The 20348-nt window shown below is 37.0% G+C and overlaps 1 protein-coding gene across 1 annotated transcript; it reads left to right on the forward strand.

The window, feature by feature from the left end:
• The first annotated feature begins 440 nt into the window (after nucleotides 1-440).
• On the forward strand, nucleotides 441-20123 carry LOC128994971 (sarcospan-like). The gene is made up of 6 exons (XM_054419833.1): nucleotides 441-587; nucleotides 1475-1710; nucleotides 15456-15622; nucleotides 16101-16196; nucleotides 18674-18868; nucleotides 19708-20123. Exons 1-6 carry the CDS (start codon nucleotides 523-525, stop codon nucleotides 19876-19878), a joined length of 930 nt encoding a protein of 309 aa, XP_054275808.1. The 5' UTR covers nucleotides 441-522; the 3' UTR covers nucleotides 19879-20123.
• The last annotated feature ends 225 nt before the right edge of the window (nucleotides 20124-20348 follow it).

A 20348-nucleotide genomic window follows, 5' to 3' on the forward strand; every position in this document is an offset into this window, starting at 1 on the left:
TTGAAACACTCGTTTAAAACCTGTTTACAACAAGAAAAACAAATTTTATTGATAATCCTTCGACGTTGTCAACAGTTTTTTCAATGTTTACAAGAATTCTTTTCCACAATTCGACAACAGACCAAAGAGTATTGTAAGCATTTGATGTTTTTTTTATCACAACACATGGTCAAAGCCCACGTTTACACTAGAATTTACGACGAAATTTTGACAACAGCTGATCATATAAATCAACAAAATCTGAAACTGTGAACTCTGGTAAGCGGCTTGCCAAAGTACTAATGAAGCTACTGGTGTAAACATACAGCACGAAACTGGCGGCACTAATAGACTATAGTACGGTTTAACAATGATTCCAACAATAGACAGTTGCTCAATGGAGCATTGTTGACCTCCCCCCCTCTCCGAGCAGCTGATCTGTCAGTCGTGCGCTAGCGGCCGAGAGGTGAACACCGTGGAGGGACTTTATGTGACTCGCGGGGAATGTTTGTGACTGTGTTTGTGTGACCTACGTGACCCAGGATGAGTAAGGATTCCACTCTGGAGCGTCCCACCAGTCTCTATGACAACTTCAGGCCTGGAGGAAGGTGTGGTTTGCTTTTGTGGGCTTTAAACTTTAAATTATACAAGGTTTTGAGTTTGTGACAAATCTTTGTATATGTATTTCAAGACATAAATGTTTCTCTTAGGAGTACGTATATTTTAGGGCCACTCTAATAATAGATCGGATTTGTTGGTGTGATGATAGCAGTAAAGTAAAAATTTAAACTAAACATAATGTTGATATTTGCTATGCAATTTAACTTCTTGGTAGACATTGGTAATTTATACAATGTAAATCGTAAACAGTAGGATTAAAAGTAAGCATGTTTTAAATTGGCAAATACCTACCATTTGCTGAGTAAATTCGGTTTGAATATGATTCGCTATGGGCCCGAGAGTTAATTGCGCTCCTCTCCACCTACATTGCTGGAGAATATTAATTTATCTTCCTTGTAACAACCCCAAACAAACCCAAAACCTCTTGTGTCCCTGGGCCAGGGCTCACCGGAATATTTTATTAAATCTGTAATACAATAAATTACTTTCTCGTCAAGCTTCTTGGGATGTGATTTAAAGTAATATATAAATACGAAAAACACGTTTTCGACATGTAATTTGCCTCAATCACGTTGGCTTTCATTACAAAATAAGTTTAGAGAAACCACTTGTCAAGATAGTTTAATTAAAAAATATTTAAAAGCGAATCTGCTATAAATTTACCAACAAACCTTGTTTAGTCATACCATAAACAAAAATAATTAAATATAGACTGTCAGCCGTGCTGCGGTTACCATAGGTTCTGACGCACACCACTGGGAGCGCCGAGTAGTTAAATCGCAGCACAACTGATGATCTATATTTAATTATTTTTGTCTATGGTCATACTAAGGTTTTAAAGTTTAAAGTCCACAAAGTAATTCGTCCTTGTCAGTCTGCACAGCAGCGGCGCTCTGTCCGTTGGTAACCTGACCACGGTGGGTGCGGGGCGCCACCACGCGCCTCTGGTGGCGCCACCCATGGACCGCCTCAAGAGCCCATCGCAGGCAAACTGCCTCAGCACCACGGTACCTCAGAATATCGCAGCGCCACCACTGTCAGGACGCCACACACCTACCAGGACCTCGCTACGTCACAGCCGCATGATCGTGCTGTCCAGGACGGGCGCAGGTATGTGACATGTAGCCTTGAAGTGACTGATTTTAAGTATTTAAAATCAACGGTGGTTGTCTAGTATTAGAGCGCAAGAAAATTGGTTTTTCCCATTTTTGACTCTAAAAACATCAAATTTTACAATTTCTTTCCAGGCCATTATGTATAGCTTAAATCTATACTATTATAAAGAAGAGGTGGTGTCTGTGTGTGTGTGTGTGTGTTTGTATGAGCTAATCTCAAAAACTACTGAACCTATTGGGCTCAAATTGCACACACTTGAAGCTACAGTTCCGAGGATACATATAGAACTATTCCCGCATCAATATTGTCCTAGGGCTCTGCCCCGTGGGCTTTCAAAAATCGGAGGTGAGAGATTTCAAAGTAAATTTTGATTGATGGTATCCATGACAACAAAGAACAAACCTACAAAGTTTAAAAATGTAAACAAGCAGTACTAACTGTCAAATTAATTTTGATTTCACAATTCCATACAGCTGGTTCAAACATTCATTTAAATACTGCATGAATATTAGAACAGAGAGGGTAAGGATCATATTTAAAATAATGATGTCACTATCCTGAATGTAAACATTATTTAACATTACCTACTTAAATGGAGCTGTCAAACCATACGCTAATGTCACTTTATACTTACATGCCAACCCCGTACAAAGGACGGGTACTCTGCTAGTAATAAATAATTGTGTACATTGAAGCGTTATTGTGTGCCTAACGGTTACGGAGATAATTAAAAACTTTAAATTTAAAATTCCCTCGTTATTCTTAAAGGAAAAAAAACCGGTTGTATTTTGCTTATTATTGCATATATTTTAATCAAATTTGGCAGTTTTGTTTATTTCATACTAAGCTATCAATATTTAAATAAAAAACACACCTCACCTTCCCTGTAGCAGCAAACCTACTAACTCATTAAAATAAATGTTATTTAAATAGGAAATAAATCTGGTAATTTTCTCGGATTATCTTATTAGAAATCCAGCCAGGTAAATGAAAATTCGCTTAGTCTACAGGTTTGCTGCGGCGGAGGTATTGTCTTTGTTACTGACTAATGCTATAACTGTGTGTTCAGCCATTTTAATAGTCAAAAGTAAGAGACGTTTTATTAAACCCCTAATCAACAAGGACAGCTGGGTCCAGTTTCAAACCATAAACAAATTTATTGCCTTTCTAATGGTCAAGCCGGCACCTCCGTTCTGTTTGATACCAATACTATACCAATTCAGCAATCTACAACTTCTGACTGAGACTATGAGAGTTGGAGACCCACCAACCGATGGTTTTTAGCAATGTGAAAATTATGTGACCTGAGGGTTTTGAGCCCACTTTAATTGTTGGTCTACTGGCTTAAAAAGATAAAACAAATTAGTCTCTGACTAGTTATTGAATTAGAGGACTCCCTTTTGCAAAAGCTATACCATGGCTAATTAACTGTAAAAAAAATCAAAGAACCATTCATACTTTTCGCTTCAAATAAACTGAAGCGTCACATGGTTTAAAAATACATTATATTTCGTCTGTTTAATCAGCTGAGCAACTGTATGAAATTGAATAATTTTACGGCGATCAGATGATCGGTTTCATAACACATGAAGGACGCCAATATACATTTTATATACATACTAGCTGTACCCGCGGGCTTCGCCCCGTTTAACTTCATAAATATTCGCATGGCTCATTCACGTCCTGGTTGAAGTTCGTTCGCTACGCTCACTCACCTTTTGGTTGGAAATTAGCTGTTGTTATAAATTTAAAAAAATAATAGTACTGCACCCTGTATCCTTGTATCTTTTATGCTATTGAACATCATAGAACAGAACTAACTTGTTTAATTGAAACAGCTGTTAAGATTAATTAATTACTTTTAAATATGAAAAATCATAAGATTAACATGGGAAACTCCAGAGCCACTGGGGCGGACTCACCAGGAAAATATTTACCGATTTCTCCGGATTGTACTTTGGTCGGATTTAGTTGGAGTTTCCTGTTGAAACCACAACACGCATAGTTATTTTGGCGATGAATCACTGTGGAACTTGTAGAGCAGGTCTGGTCACTAAAGTTCTTACTCAGCATTGAGTCAACCAAACCACGCGAGTGGTGAAAGCCTCTTATGTCACTAGTTTAAGATTAAAAATGTTGAATGTCACTTATTAAATTGTATGTACTCGTTATATAGTAAGAGACCAAAGCTTCGGGTAATTCCCTTACACAAATCTCTACGCACCACCTCTTTGGTGTAAAATATAAAACTGATACTACAAAGTTCATCCCTTTACTTGAGGAACGCAGTTTTTTACTATTATCGTGATTATTGTACTGAGAACCAATTAAAGCCGATTATTCATTCTCTAAGCAGAAGTTCACCCTAACTTCTCCAGGGCTTTGACAGTCAGTTATGTCTTGAGCAGGTGTCTTCAAACTTTATAAGTTGTTCTTCTCACATATCCTTAAATAGTTCATATCCTCAAAATACCCAGAAACAAGACCTACATGTATCGGTTTTAGCTATGTTGTCTCCACTGGCTGTAAAAACTCTTGGTAACACGAAATATAGGAACTAAAAACCTCTTATGGTCCTTAAAAAATATGACACCCTTTGGAGTATTCACAACTCTATATTTAGGCCGATTACGTGTACCCAGAAAACCCTTACGTCATTGTTGATGGTTTATGGATTATATATTCATCGCCTTTTCTGACTCGTGGTGTATTCGTCTGCTCAAGGTCGACTGCTTCTTCGTCGGAGGATTACAATTACAGGTCTAGACTCTAATGGCAGACCTCCAGACCAGCGTCGTGAGTTTTCGTAATCGGATTGAGATTGAGTTTGAGATCGTGACCAAAATAACCGAGGATTAAGATATTACTTTTTTTCTTTGGGAAAGTGGCTTAGGTTGAAACGAATCTGGAATATTCCAGATTTGGAAAATATTTAGTTTTTAGCATTAAATGTACTCCCTCACAGATTTGTCTTACTTATGGATTATGGTTGTCTATCAAATAGGGCCTATTTAAAAAATTAAGGCTTTTTTGTCCGGTTTATGTAGTTATTTATCTAGTTTTTTGTCCGTATTCTTGTTTGGTATTAAGTTTTTGTAAATTTACGAAAATGATATAATCATAACACACTCTACGAAACCCGATCAGAAACATCTTAGATACAATTAACCCTCCTGTTGATTTACAAGGACCACCAATAAGCATCAACTTAGTCAGCTGAGTACAACCTTTGACTAGGTACAACGATGGTACAACTTAAAAGGCATGCTTTTTATACCCTAACTTCTAAGCTAATATGTATTTTATGGACTCGTAGTATGCATTTTTATTCTACTTAACTAAAATTGTTTAAACATCTTGAACAATTGCAACAAAATTGTAAATAGAAACACATCAAAACAAGTATCATATTTCACAATGGGATGAGAAGTCTACTTTCAGTATCCAAAGACAATCCTATAACCAGATGTTGAAAAACCGATAGGACAACACAAAACAGGACCAACATCACTCAGGTTTGCTCCTGAAAAGAAATATTTACGTCTAAACCCAAATGACAGTTCATCTTCCAGACGCCATAAAAGGAGTGTCACTGGCCAACATAAAACAAAGGACATACAATCTTATAAGTTTGGGCACATAGAGTATACATGCCATCTTCCAATATAGGAACTGCTTGAATAATGTATATCATTTAATCGTTCTACTGCAAATTCTAAGAGAATTGATCACGTCTACTTATTAAGCTGTGATTTTGGTCAAGTCAATTGGTATTTAATTCGTCACGCCACTGCCTGTCGGAAGCTGCTTCTGATAATTATCTTATTACTCTGGACACACAGGGGATGTCAGGGTGTCAATTATTGGTGCTTGTTTCCGGTAGGCACTTCCTTGTCAAACAATTTAAAGTTCAATTACTGCGGTGCAGTCAAGTGTGAAAGACGGAGAAGACCTCGAACTAGCACAGAGTAGAGAGACCTGAGAAGACACGGAATATATATGTCTTTGTCTTACAGTATTTTCTATGATAATAAGGATTTCATGATTGCCTAGATTGGGAATAAAAAAATTAATGTCACTGGTAAAAATATTAAATGAAGTATACTATTCGACTTTATGATTGTATCCGGATTAGCTAATCATTGCCTGCTTAAGGTAATCCGTTAGATTGAACTTGGCAATAAGTATAGGTTCACAGTTACCATCATCATGCTTATTTCCAGCCTGATGGGCGCCTAAACTTTGTGAAGTTTTGATAATGATATCACCGAAAACAGTGTATTTAAATTACTTTCTACATCTTATATAGTATCAAAATATTTCCTTAAATAATTACCTGTTCAAATTTTTAAACCGATGAACGAACAAGCTAATGGATTAATCAAAACCCATAATAGGTACGACATTGAGAAGAAAGTGCTCCTCAAAAAGTGGTCCATTTAGAAACTCTAGTCAAAATTAGACCTGTAGTATTTACTTTGTGACTTGTTCTTTAAAACCAACTCCTCTAAAGTTCAGTGAGCTTCATGAAGAGACTCTAATGAGTCTTTGACTCGAACATGTGTACAAACACGACACAAGTGTTGCTATGGTGACGTCAGATATGTGTCTAACCTCAAATATAGCGTTGCAATGTTTCCAACATCTTTCTTTATGTACAATCAAATAAATGTATGTAAGTGCGTGAGTCCTCTATGAATGATCGAAACCAATCGGATGATCCGATCGTCGTAAAACGTTCTGTATTTGCCTGGGAAGGTTTCGGTCTTCCCATCATTCTCTTTCCCGATTTTGAGTGTTGCTATGTTACGCTAATGATGGTTATTTTATTTATTGGTTTCCATGGAGACAACAATAAAGTTGCAATTATAGCTTACAGCTGATTGGCACAGGCGAATTTAATATAATTTGTTATAGCGAGATAACAAAAATATAATAAATCGAATAATGTATTATGTTTGCTCTTTAATAAGTTTTGCTGTAAAAAATTCCTTTTAAACCCCCATGAGCACCAATGGGATAAAAAAGTATTTTTATAACGTTGTGTTTTATGTGGTCCTTAGTTATTTTTATCCACCATTGACTAAACATACACCTACTATAGATTTATCATCTTTGGATCGATTAACGACTATTTTCATGTACATTTACATTCAGTAACGCTTGCTTGAGTGTCTTTTCTCTTTTAAATACTGATTGTTAGTTCATAACCAAAGTTTAAAATACACTCCGTAAGATTTAACCCGAAGTAAGAGAAAGACATTATAATTTTCAATACTATCCCTTGTTTTACTAGGCATTAACAAACATCAAAACATGACTTTAGATTTGACAATAGAACGAGAAGTCAAGTTGACATTACTTCGACCATGATCTTTTTACTAAGACGGTTCACTGAGTAAACACATAACGAAACAGCTGATGGTTTTAGCACATTGTTGTCGTCTACATTGGCTTATCTTAACAAATATTTAACTCACCAAAGGATTCGCGATTCCCATCCTGACTGTGGGAATTCAACAATGGACTATTCTATAAAAATTCAAGGAAACCCCAATCTGGCGAATTTGTCGGTTGCACATGTGACTTTACTACGCGTCATTATTTGTGTCCCAATTCCACCAGCTGTTTACAAACCACTAACCGCGACCATTGTACCACATTAGCCTTGTAGATTACGTAGATAATCATGTAGTTGACCGAATGATTACAGCTGGCTGTGGCTTCAATGATATCAGGCAATGATCAAACATATGTTATCTATTGTCCTTCCGGATATGTAGCCATCTGTCACGGGGTAGAATCTGATTCATTTGACAGTTTAAAGGCTCAATCTGATAGAATAATTGGTAGTTTATTATCTACACATTTGTAGATTCATCTGTGCTTTGTAAAGGACAACCGGGAATGACTATAATTTAAAGCAAGTAAAATGTTACAAAAAGTTTAAACCCAATAGTGTCTCCAATGAACAGATAAACGTACCAAATATTTGATAAAATATCTAATTTCATTCAAATTGCTGTTCGAAAGGATAAAATGGATTTTAGAAAAACAAACCAAAAGCAAAGTTATGAAAACGCTGTATAGTTTTGCTTCCATGAAAACCAATCAATATTTCTACCCCGAATCTTAACCACAGAACGTAAAACGAAAAATTGAACGATTACATTTCAAAACAGGCACAGTATATAGTTTTTTGACATATTTTTTAACTCAGACAAGACAGTTTTGTATATCAATAAGATATATCAAGAAGTTACAGCTCAGTACAGATGGGATATGGATATGTGGGACAATACAAGGTCATGTCAGACACACCAATACAATCACAACATCACGTCAACGCAACACTGATAAGACTGCCATAGAGTTACAGCTCTGTATAGTTGTGATATTGATATGTGGGACAAGGTGGTGTTGGGACAATACAAGGTCATCTCAGACACACCAATACAATCACAACATCAGGTCAATGTACAACACTGATAAGACTACCACAGAGTTACAGATAAGTACAGGTGTGATATTGATATGTGGGACAAGGTAGTGTTGGGACAATACAAGGTCATCTCAGACACACCAACACAATCACAACATTAGGTCAACGTACAACACTGATAAGACTATCACAGAGTTACAGCTCAGTACAGTTGTGATATTGATATGTGGGACAAGGTAGTGTTGGGACAATACAAGGTCATTTCAGACACATCAACACAATCACAACATTAGGTCAACGTACAACACTGATAAGACTGCCACAGAGTAACAGCTCAGTACAGGTGTGATATTGATATGTGGGACAAGGTAGTGTTGGGACAATACAAGGTCATTTCAGACACATCAACACAATCACAACATTAGGTCAACGTACAACACTGATAAGACTATCACAGAGTTACAGCTCAGTACAGGTGTGATATTAATATGTGGGACAAGGTAGTGTTGGGACAATACAAGGTCATCTTAGACACTCAGACACACCAATACAATCACAACATCAGGTCAACGTACAACACTGATAAGACTGCCACAGAGTTACAGCTCAGTACAGTTGTGATATTGATATGTGGGACAAGGTAGTGTTGGGACAATACAAGGTCATCTCAGACACACCAATACAATCACAACATTAGGTCAACGTACAACACTGATAAGACTGCCACAGAGTTACAGCTCAGTACAGGTGTGATATTGATATGTGGGACAAGGTAGTGTTGGGACAATACAAGGTCATCTTAGACACTCAGACACACCAATACAATCACAACATCAGGTCAACGTACAACACTGATAAGACTACCACAGAGTTACAGCTCAGTACAGGTGTGATATTGATATGTGGGACAAGGTAGTGTTGGGACAATACAAGGTCATCTCAGACACACCAACACAATCACAACATTAGGTCAACGTACAACACTGATAAGACTACCACAGAGTTACAGCTCAGTACAGGTGTGATATTGATATGTGGGACAAGGTAGTGTTGGGACAATACAAGGTCATCTCAGACACACCAACACAATCACAACATTAGGTCAACGTACAACACTGATAAGACTACCACAGAGTTACAGCTCAGTACAGGTGTGATATTGATATGTGGGACAAGGTAGTGTTGGGACAATACAAGGTCATCTTAGACACTCAGACACACCAATACAATCACAACATCAGGTCAACGTACAACACTGATAAGACTACCACAGAGTTACAGCTCAGTACAGTTGTGATATTGATATGTGGGACAAGGTAGTGTTGGGACAATACAAGGTCATCTCAGACACACCAACACAATCACAACATTAGGTCAACGTACAACACTGATAAGACTACCACAGAGTTACAGCTCAGTACAGGTGTGATATTGATATGTGGGACAAGGTAGTGTTGGGACAATACAAGGTCATCTCAGACACACCAATACAATCACAACATTAGGTCAACGTACAACACTGATAAGACTGCCACAGAGTTACAGCTCAGTACAGGTGTGATATTGATATGTGGGACAAGGTAGTGTTGGGACAATACAAGGTCATCTTAGACACTCAGACACACCAATACAATCACAACATCAGGTCAACGTACAACACTGATAAGACTACCACAGAGTTACAGCTCAGTACAGGTGTGATATTGATATGTGGGACAAGGTAGTGTTGGGACAATACAAGGTCATCTTAGACACTCAGACACACCAATACAATCACAACATTAGGTCAACGTACAACACTGATAAGACTGCCACAGAGTTACAGCTCAGTACAGGTGTGATATTGATATGTGGGACAAGGTAGTGTTGGGACAATACAAGGTCATCTTAGACACTCAGACACACCAATACAATCACAACATCAGGTCAACGTACAACACTGATAAGACTACCACAGAGTTACAGCTCAGTACAGGTGTGATATTGATATGTGGGACAAGGTAGTGTTGGGACAATACAAGGTCATCTTAGACACTCAGACACACCAATACAATCACAACATTAGGTCAACGTACAACACTGATAAGACTGCCACAGAGTTACAGCTCAGTACAGGTGTGATATTGATATGTGGGACAAGGTAGTGTTGGGACAATACAAGGTCATCTCAGACACACCAATACAATCACAACATTAGGTCAACGTACAACACTGATAAGACTGCCACAGAGTTACAGCTCAGTACAGGTGTGATATTGATATGTGGGACAAGGTAGTGTTGGGACAATACAAGGTCATCTTAGACACTCAGACACACCAATACAATCACAACATCAGGTCAACGTACAACACTGATAAGACTATCACAGAGTTACAGCTCAGTACAGGTGTGATATTGATATGTGGGACAAGGTAGTGTTGGGACAATACAAGGTCATCTTAGACACTCAGACACACCAATACAATCACAACATTAGGTTAACGTACAACACTGATAAGACTGCCACAGAGTTACAGCTCAGTACAGGTGTGATATTGATATGTGGGACAAGGTAGTGTTGGGACAATACAAGGTCATCTTAGACACTCAGACACACCAATACAATCACAACATCAGGTCAACTTACAACACTGATAAGACTACCACAGAGTTACAGCTCAGTACAGGTGTGATATTGATATGTGGGACAAGGTAGTGTTGGGACAATACAAGGTCATCTCAGACACACCAAATACAATCACAACATTAGGTCAACGTACAACACTGACGTACAACGTACAACTGATAAGACTGCCACAGAGTTACAGATAATTACAGTTGTGATATTGATATGTGGGACAAGGTAGTGTTGGGCAATACAAGGTCATCTCAGACACACCAACACAATCACAACATTAGGTCAACGTACAACACTGATAAGACTATCACAGAGTTACAGCTCAGTACAGTTGTGATATTGATATGTTGGACAAGGTAGTGTTGGGACAATACAAGGTCATCTCAGACACACCAATACAATCACAACATCAGGTCAACGTACAACACTGATAAGACTATCACAGAGTTACAGCTCAGTACAGTTGTGATATTGATATGTGGGACAAGGTAGTGTTGGGACAATACAAGGTCATCTAGCCAGCTATAATCAAACCATCTTTACTAATCAATTAAACCTGTTTATCCGTTTCAAATATACTTAACGATTACTCACGGGTTTGCCTTCGTTAACAATCGTTTTAAATGGTGATCTGTGTTCAAGGATAATGGATTCTCCATGGTAATTCGCTTTTCTTTTACTACCTGTGATTTTGTAGTATCACTACAATGAGAATGAATGTCTGGATGTGATAAACAATTCTTGTGATATAATATTGGATTGAGTACGTGGTATATATAATTGTAAGATACCAAAAAGGATGAACCGTATAATCAACTGGGTGCTATCGTGCTGTGCAACAATTATTGTCACCGGGGGGGGGGGGGGGGTTATAGTATGGAAACAATCATGTTAAACATGTCTTGACTAGTTTTTGTTATTTTACTTCGTTCACAATATTTAGGTGGTTTTAGGGGAAGAAATCTATCCTATCTACTTGACCATTACCTTTTAAATAATAGCTCAAAAGCTGATTAAGTTACATACATTAATAAAAAATGGGGGGGGGAACTTCCACTCAAACCACCTGAATATTTTGAACTAAATAACACGTAAGACTACTAAGGTTAGTTTTAGCAGTTAGGAGACAACCTAAATCTTAAAAATACGAGGGGGAGATACTTATTAGTAGGATGTATTCCAATTCACGGATAAACCATTTTTTAAACTCTGCCTCTGTCCAAGATAGGGTAGGAAGTATCTTCGCCTAGCCTGGAGTCTAGGAATCTTGGCAACCAAAGGGAGTAAGATCGTTCACCTCTAGACGAAACGGAAGCTCACTTGCTGAATATAAACATATTCGCGGTCGTCTTGTTTATTTACGTAGATTTATCAACCTCGTGAATCAGCTGATGTCAATTTTGAGGTTAGTTCTGTCAGGTTTTTCAAGGATATGAGGTCAATTGCTATTTGCTTCATTATTTTATCTAATTTGAAAACTTCCTTTGAACTACCGTTTGCTTTTTATCTGGTAAAGAGTAGAGGATGGATTGTAAAATGTAACTTAGAATGAGAATGAGATGAAACGCATTTAGTTGAGATACCACACTCAATAGTAATCACGTCAAAATAGGCTTTACATTCTACAGTAGGGTGATAGTTTACTGTCAAGTCATTGATCGTACTTGGCGCATTCGACATTCTATCACGGTCTTTAAACCATCACCTTTGACTATTAATACAACAATAGTCAATGCTATCAAGGATCATAAAAAAAAAACATTTAATTTTTAGATGATTCAGATCCGTTAACGTTATTCTTTTATTTATAGACCCACAATCGTAGGTTGGCACCCCTTTTATATCCAAATTCAAACAAATCTTCCCGTGTATAGTTTTGTCAACTTTGGAAGTTAAGTAAATAAACGACGGGTCACTAGAAACCTCTCCTTCAAATTACCACTGCCAATGCGGCTATTAAAATCTGCTTTTGCATTGCAAACGCTGTTTTTCCAACACACAATTTGGTATAAGTAGGTGTTGCTGTATATGTTGCAAACCACAAGTCTCACCTACCAATCATTAACTGGTTATGTACATTTTGGCTTTTAATGTAGAGGTGCGTCTCACACCTTAGCCCCCTCTACTTCGACTGAGAGGTTATTTAGGGAACTGTCCACTCAGCTGTTGCCAATTTTCGATCAAAGTGTTCGCGTGAACAAAGGATTCAAATTATTAGTCTAGATTCTTCAAACCTTTTTTGTTTTGAACAAGAAAATTTATAGTAAAGCAACGGCAAGAAGTATATTGCAGCAGCCTGCTGATTTGCAGCAGATAAAACACACTACCCTTAGTCTTGTGTCGGCTAGTCTATGTTTGCAGAGTTTCACAGACGAAACAAAATGGAAACGCAGAGAACACAGCTGATTAACATATTCTCTCAACGCGGAATAAAGATTGCGCGGGAGGGAGTCCAGTCCGCGTCATCGAGTCCACCCACGCTTCCGACTCCGAGTAGACGAGGAAACGCTGTCATAGAGTAATAACTCTTACAGTCCTTGAGATAACATGTACTACAAATAGTACAAACGCACTTTAGGTACGATAGTTGAGATGTGGACCAGGCAACACATACCATAGAGTAATAACTCTTCTTACTGTTCTTTGAGATTACAGAGTACATCATGGTGGAAGGAAAATATAAAGGTGTGCTATTCCCGTCATATGCTGACGTCACCCAGATTGCAAACAAACACCTGATTGTATTGCAACATATTATAAGTATATATTTGTTTTGATTTGATTGTTATTGTTTTTGAAATTTTTCTAAATGGTTAAATTAATGGTGTTTGCAATCTGAGTGACGTCAGCATATGACGGGAATAGCACACCTATGTATTTTCCTTACACCATGAGAGTACATACACATCCCAGTGACGGCAACAGCAACGTAACAGCATAGATAAAAGGAGTATAGAGTAATGTCTACTCCTTTTATCCATGGTAACAGTGACCAGGGACTAGGGAATACCATAGAGTTATAACTCTTACATTGAGGTAACACAGAGTACAAACCCACTTCAGTAACGGCAACAAAGCGAACACATATAAAAGACTATAAAGTAATAACTCTTAGTCCTTTGAGATAACACAGATTACAAAAACACTTTTAAACGAAGAAACCTGCTACGAAACGTGGACCAGGTAATGCCACTGGGCTAGAAATATGCTATATGTGGAGGTAGCATTGGCACGACAACTCAGCTAGAAAATCGAGACGCTTTGTTATGTCGTTTTGTTACTAACTAGGGAGATCAGCTCATTGGCTCATGGCTTTATACAATCCCCCATTCCTCTAGTTCAAATCAAATGCTCTAAGTAACGTAGGCCTACTTTATCAATCACTTCCCCTTAGTAGAAATGGCGGCCAACATATCTCGCAATCCTATCATTCAGTGATACCCCTAGTAGTGTATATCTGGCGGCCGTGCTCTAACTCGTGGGTAACACAGACCATAGAGTAAATAGCTTATAAAGTCCTTGTGTCAACACAGAGTACAAACACACCTCGGTGACGGCAGCAGTAGCATGCTAATAGGCTGTTTATTGTTAATTTCAAGGTCAGACATTCCCATTTACACTTTCAAAGTTAATGGTTTTCAGTGTTTATCTTGGAACACAGATTCACCTCTGAGTTAAGATGAAAAAGCTAAGCTGATAAAAAAAAATAACAGAGTTTTTCAGCTTTAAAGTTTTCCCGGGAATTTAGTAATTCTTCAATCTAGTCAAGATTTAATTCCTACAGAGATTTAATGATTGGGCTCTCCAAAAAAAAAAAAAAAAATTGGATGGAAGATAATTAATTAATTATTGTAATTGCCCTAACTGTTATCATATCATAATAAAACAATTAAAATTTAAAACACTTACATTGTAACCTTTCTACAGTATACTGTTGCCTATAAATGAAACTTTTCACTCATTGTATATTTTAACAATTGATTAATATACATGTTGTTCCATACCTACTGTCTGGAACAGCTGTTAAATTTACTGTTTACTTATATATTGTTTACAATATTTATATTCAATTCTAGAAAGTTTTAACTTTGACTATTAATAAGTTAGAGTTCAAGTTATACTCCGTTTTAGAATGTAATGTTAAAGTAAATTTTCTGATCTTACCACCTCAGTTTTTATTCAATTTATTCCAAACACAACAATAATATAATAACTTCTGTTTACATTCCCCCCATATCCTCTCCATTAATTACAACCACTAATTGAAAAGGAACACAAATTTAGAAGACAGAGGGGTGTGATTTGACTATACAGAGTAATTGTAACTCATTATTTGATGCAACTCTTGAAATATATTGTTAAGATATGTGATTGTCTGTAATTTCAAAAAATGTCCTCTGTTTTTTTTACAGCTGTGCTATTATTATTAATACAGTTGCTATGCCATAAAAACATTAATATGGGGTTTTTAGATGTGAGTATAACAAGATGTCTTAATACAATACTTTCCTGAATCAACAGTCATTTTCTTTAATTTCAACATATGTATGGGAGAGAGTGGATACTTAAATACTTTTTCAATGAAATGGCTATGGCTGAGTACATAACTAAAACACGCACAACCATTCCACTTTATTTCATTGTCTAACATCACCCTCTCAAGTTGACTCTTGTTATAGTGCCCAGGAAGTACCTGCCCCATGTGTTGTACCATCACAAGCTGGCCAAGAGTCTGGTGGGACTGCAGACCCTGGTTGGTGCAGCGGTCATTACAGTGGCCTCCTGGATATACATGTACACACCCAGCCTCAGCTTCCGGGATATACCCTTCTGGAGTGGCATTCCTGTAAGTTTCATGATGGTATGACTTCTGGACCATTTGAGTTAAAACTAAGATAGGTTTAGATTACCCGATTGCTGTCAAAACGATCCTTGGTAGTTTACAACTACAAATGTTTTGTCCTGCGGATGGAGCACATCATCAGGTCGGAATGTCTTAATGACCCCTCATGTGGGGTTCTGCAGGAAATTGAAATAAAACTGAAAATAGATTAAAGGTAATAATTTAACAATGAAAATAACTGAAAATGTAAGGCTCCTTCAGACATTCTAAAAGGCGTTGTCTCTCCATCAGCCAGAAGACAACACCACAGTCCATAGATTGGTGGTTTATAATCCTCAAAGAAATCCAAAGCATACCCAATAGCCGCTTTGCTATTGAGATGTGACAAACATCTGGCAATACTTTCAATCAGGCTATGTATGGTAGATTTTTTATGCTGAATATTTGAGTTACCTATTCAACAATTCTATGTTTTCCGCAGCTCCTGTTATCGGGGATTCTTGGGCTTTTGTTGCTATGTTGCTGTCACAAAGACTACCCTGGCTACCCATTTTCCTGCTGTCTCTTCAGTTTTAAGGTAAGGTCAAATGGTGTAAGTGTAACTACCAAACAATCTTTTTTTCAATTCCACTTACGAAAGACATTTCAGCAAATATATTTGTGAAGAAGGAGTGGATACATTACCACTTCACCTAGGAATTAATAGAGGCAGTGTTGAGTATGATTCCTTTCTACTTCTACACTCATCCTTCCCTTCCTTCACTCATTTCCTATCCTTTATTCTAAAGCGTGAGTACGGACAAATTTTTTTCTTTCGTCCAACTTGGACGGTCCGAGGATCATTGATTTTTTGGTTTAATATGGGGTATTTGGCCATTGGTCACGAGAAATCGATTTGAGTTGGTCACAAGGCTGGGAAAAATTCAGTTTCCGTCCTATTTTTGTAGATGAAGTTAACTAAACAGCTGATACAGGTTATTTTTATTGTCATAATTTGATTTGACGTGTATGTAGTAAGTTTGTACCTGTTTGGACTAAACGTTTGAAAGAATAGTTATATTTAGTTTGGTTTATTAGATACACTAGTAGTGTGTACCTGTTGCTCGAATTCGAGCAATCGTGAAGTATCATAGGCGTTATCTTAAAACGAATAACAGTAATAATTTCTGATGACTTAAAAGATTCGACTCTAAAGATTATGGAAAATACTCAAGATGTACATAACAGATTGATATAATCAACATTTCTTGTAATTATTTTATCATTTTTCAAAAGTTGATCTTGTTTTTTATGTTTTTTTTTTTAAATCTCTTACTCATAGACGCATTAGGTTGTCCATAATAACAATTATAAAAAAAAACATTATTTCTATTTCTTCTACTTAGTGGTGTTCTATGACTTTCCTATGTTTCCATGATTTGCAAATCGGCTCTCTCAATGATTGCTCAAGAAATGCAGCAAAGTGTTAATTCGGTATTCTTTTTAGCATATCAAATTGTCAAGGCTTTCTATCGCTTTTACCATTGTAAAATATTTACACCAACACAAATTCAAAAATAGTAAATATTTCATTTCAACCAGGTCAGTAAAGGTTTGCAGCACATGTTTAAATCGCAACTAAAATATTAACGGCAATTAAATTGTCCAGCTGATCATATTGTAAACAAATTTGTTCTTCATAAGGATAGTATTGGAACTTAAAAGCCACTGGGGCAGCGCCCAAGGGACTTTTTCAGAAATGTAAGGTCAGTTTGCAAATCTACACACCCAGACAAACATTTTGGTATATGATATGTGGAGTTAAATCTTAAACAAAAAAGCCTTATTGTTCACAAAGTTTCATGTAGCGTATTAATAATATAGATAATATAGATTAGTGTTAAATGATTTCTAGGTTAATTTTCAAGGTTAAGAATGAAACTCAAAAGACCTCTGAAGTGAAAATATTTACAGAAACTGCGAGGGAGGGAGAAGCTACAATCGATCGTCGGGAAACAAATTTTTCAACAATTGGTCGTCTACAACCGATCCAGTTCCAGCTAGCTCATAAATCTTACCAAATGTCTCAGAACCTCGATCAAATCAAAAAATGAAAGTAGAGAAATAATTTCATATCCTTTGGCTGAGCACAATGATGAACAACGGGCTGATCATCTTTAGCAGGAATGTTGTCAAATCACTGCTCGACATTTGTCAGCGCACTCCAATCCTTTTCCTTTATGAAGTCGCCATGTCAGCAGATGAGAGATATTCTTGAAGAAGCATGTGACAACCAAATTTCAAGTGGACAGTTTGAAGATCTGAAATACCTTGCTATCCTAGCTCCACTTAATTAGTTTTGTTTACATTCCACGAATCACCTTATATTGAAGCAAGTCCCATGTTAAAAATACAATTCAGCGCCATCAGTTTCTTATAAGTCTAGCATTTGCAATGATTATACACAATAGCCAAGATCAAACTATGCAATTGGTCGGTGTGATCCTGCTCACCTTCATGCATGCTATGCTTTACATGACAATGGCTTTCTCTAAGGGTTAAGAACCAAACCTTGAAAGTGGTTTTACTACTATTAAATCCTACAAATAACCTACAATGTAGTATGGAAAGAAGACATAAATAATCATTCAAATGCTCCTCTGATCCCATCATACGAACCCAATCGATATGGAAGTTGAAACGTAAAACATTATATGGATTGCAATGTATTAATAGGTTTTTAAAAATGTTTTATTGGAATCACCAACAAATGTGTTAACATTAGCCTATTTACATAATAAATATTAACTTGTTAAGCCAATTAACTTATCTGATAAATGTAAATCAAATCCGAGCAAAACTTGGTCTCCCGGTACTTTGGGTTAAAATATGCACATAGCGTTCTCATCTCAAATAAATATGAAAGTTCATACCCCCACAAACAAACACCATTCAAGTTTTTCAAGTGTTAAAGGTATTTTTATTGCTACCTTGTCCAGTGTGTTCACCCTAGATGCGAGTTTACTGCTATAGTATGCTGTTTAGTATGATTCATGAGTATTCCAATATTTTCAGGTGGTAAGCGTGACAGTGTCAGCCCTAGCAGCAATCGGCTGTTTTTGCGCAGCAACGTTTGCGTTAATACATCTGCTCTCCCTGCAGCGCATGACTTGTGAACCAGCCGACTCTTTGACATCCATCTGTGTCTGTCGAACAAACAACACAAACTACGTGGACGAACGACTCTACCCGGACCTTTCCTGTCCTAAGGTAATATTGTTGTCCTTTTCTGGCTATGTAGGCATGAGGTATGTGGATGGTGAGAAAGCATAGATCTATCTTTGGTTGGAATTGTACTGGTATTAAGTACAAATTGGGAAAAAGAATGTAGCAATATTCTTGAAAAATTGTTCTAAAAAAAATCCGTAATAACTATAATATTTAGTCCTCCTACTATTTACATACCCTATTTTAAACTTGATTTTCCTTGCGCCCCATGTCTGAGCCCTAGAACAATTCTCTTGAGTTCTTGATTTTTTCTTATTCTCCTTTATTCTTCATCTTTGACAGCCCCATATGTTGCTCATGGTATTTGATCTCAAAAGTTATTAATTTATTGTTTTGTTACCTTCTTACTACTAATTTTTCATACTTCCGAGCCATAAAGGGCTGCTGGTCTATAATAGTGTTTAAAACGACTTCTTTAGTTGACCAATAGTAATCAGAAGGTTGCTGATTGACCTTGAAAAGGTCTGAAGCTTTTTTATGGCTCAAAACTGAAACAGTCTGTCCTTACTGTTGGGCTTTAAACAAAATGCTAATGGCTAAAGAACCAGCTGATCTTAGTCAGTGGTCAGTCGCAAAGCTACACAGGTCCACTCTTACCTCACCCTGCATGCATATTCAGCTTAAAACATGTAGGCTACAAAAAGTATGTCTACATTTTTTGTAGAGTGATGACATTTGAAAAGAACCACTTGATCTTGAATAGAAACAAAGCAGTTGTTGAACTACAGTATACTTAACAGCTCTTCACCTTAGCTTTAAAATATGTCCCTTTGTGTGTAGGGATTGTATGTATATAGATATCATCGAATACACTGTTGCAGGTACAGAATATTCTGACATTCCTACTGACTACCTCTGCTTCGTTCAACCTTGTTGGCGGTGTGATAGCCACTTGGTACCTCTATCTTCACTGGAGCAGTCGTTATTCTTACGTCTACTCGCAAGTTCGCACCAACGAGCACCGGCCAATGGTCATCTCAAACAAACTATAACCTCGACTACAAAGACTGATAATTTTAATTTGTAAATAATGTACAAGAACATAGTTTTTAGTTTTAAGTTTGCTAAAGATAATAGGAAACCAATTTTATAAGAGTTGACTTTTTTACCCTTCCCTTTCCTAGTGATTTTATACCTCAAAGCAGCATATGTGGGTTAACAATACCATTTACTTTTTGAAGGTAGACCAATTGGCTTTAAGCAAGGTTACATGTTTGAAGTACATTACCATTAAACTAATTTATGACAAGTTTATAAGAGATTTACCTTTTTAAGATTTTTTTTTTGGAGAGGTGGGAAAATACATTTATGCACACAGGTGGCTAGCCTTTAATGTGGTACTCCTACATGTTTAAGGCCCATAGAATACCCACTAAATTCACTGTTACTCTTCGGACACTAGCCTGGGAACACTTGTCACACTTCATCAAAACTAGGACGAGTTTGCCTTTGCCCGAAGTGC

This window comes from Macrosteles quadrilineatus, unplaced genomic scaffold (assembly GCF_028750875.1).
Source record: "Macrosteles quadrilineatus isolate MER2022 unplaced genomic scaffold, UCM_ALF_1.0 Scaffold_5__1_contigs__length_97177068, whole genome shotgun sequence".
Classification (NCBI taxonomy): Eukaryota; Metazoa; Arthropoda; class Insecta; order Hemiptera; family Cicadellidae; genus Macrosteles; species Macrosteles quadrilineatus.

Bases quoted from the DNA above. Each gene is read 5' to 3' on its own strand.
- LOC128994971 (XM_054419833.1), top strand. From the start codon at position 523: ATGAGTAAGGATTCCACTCTGGAGCGTCCCACCAGTCTCTATGACAAC. The intron at 1,711-15,455 runs GTATGTGACATG...CTCTTGTTATAG, and splicing joins GCTGTCCAGGACGGGCGCAG to TGCCCAGGAAGTACCTGCCC. The intron at 18,869-19,707 runs GTAATATTGTTG...ACACTGTTGCAG, and splicing joins CGGACCTTTCCTGTCCTAAG to GTACAGAATATTCTGACATT.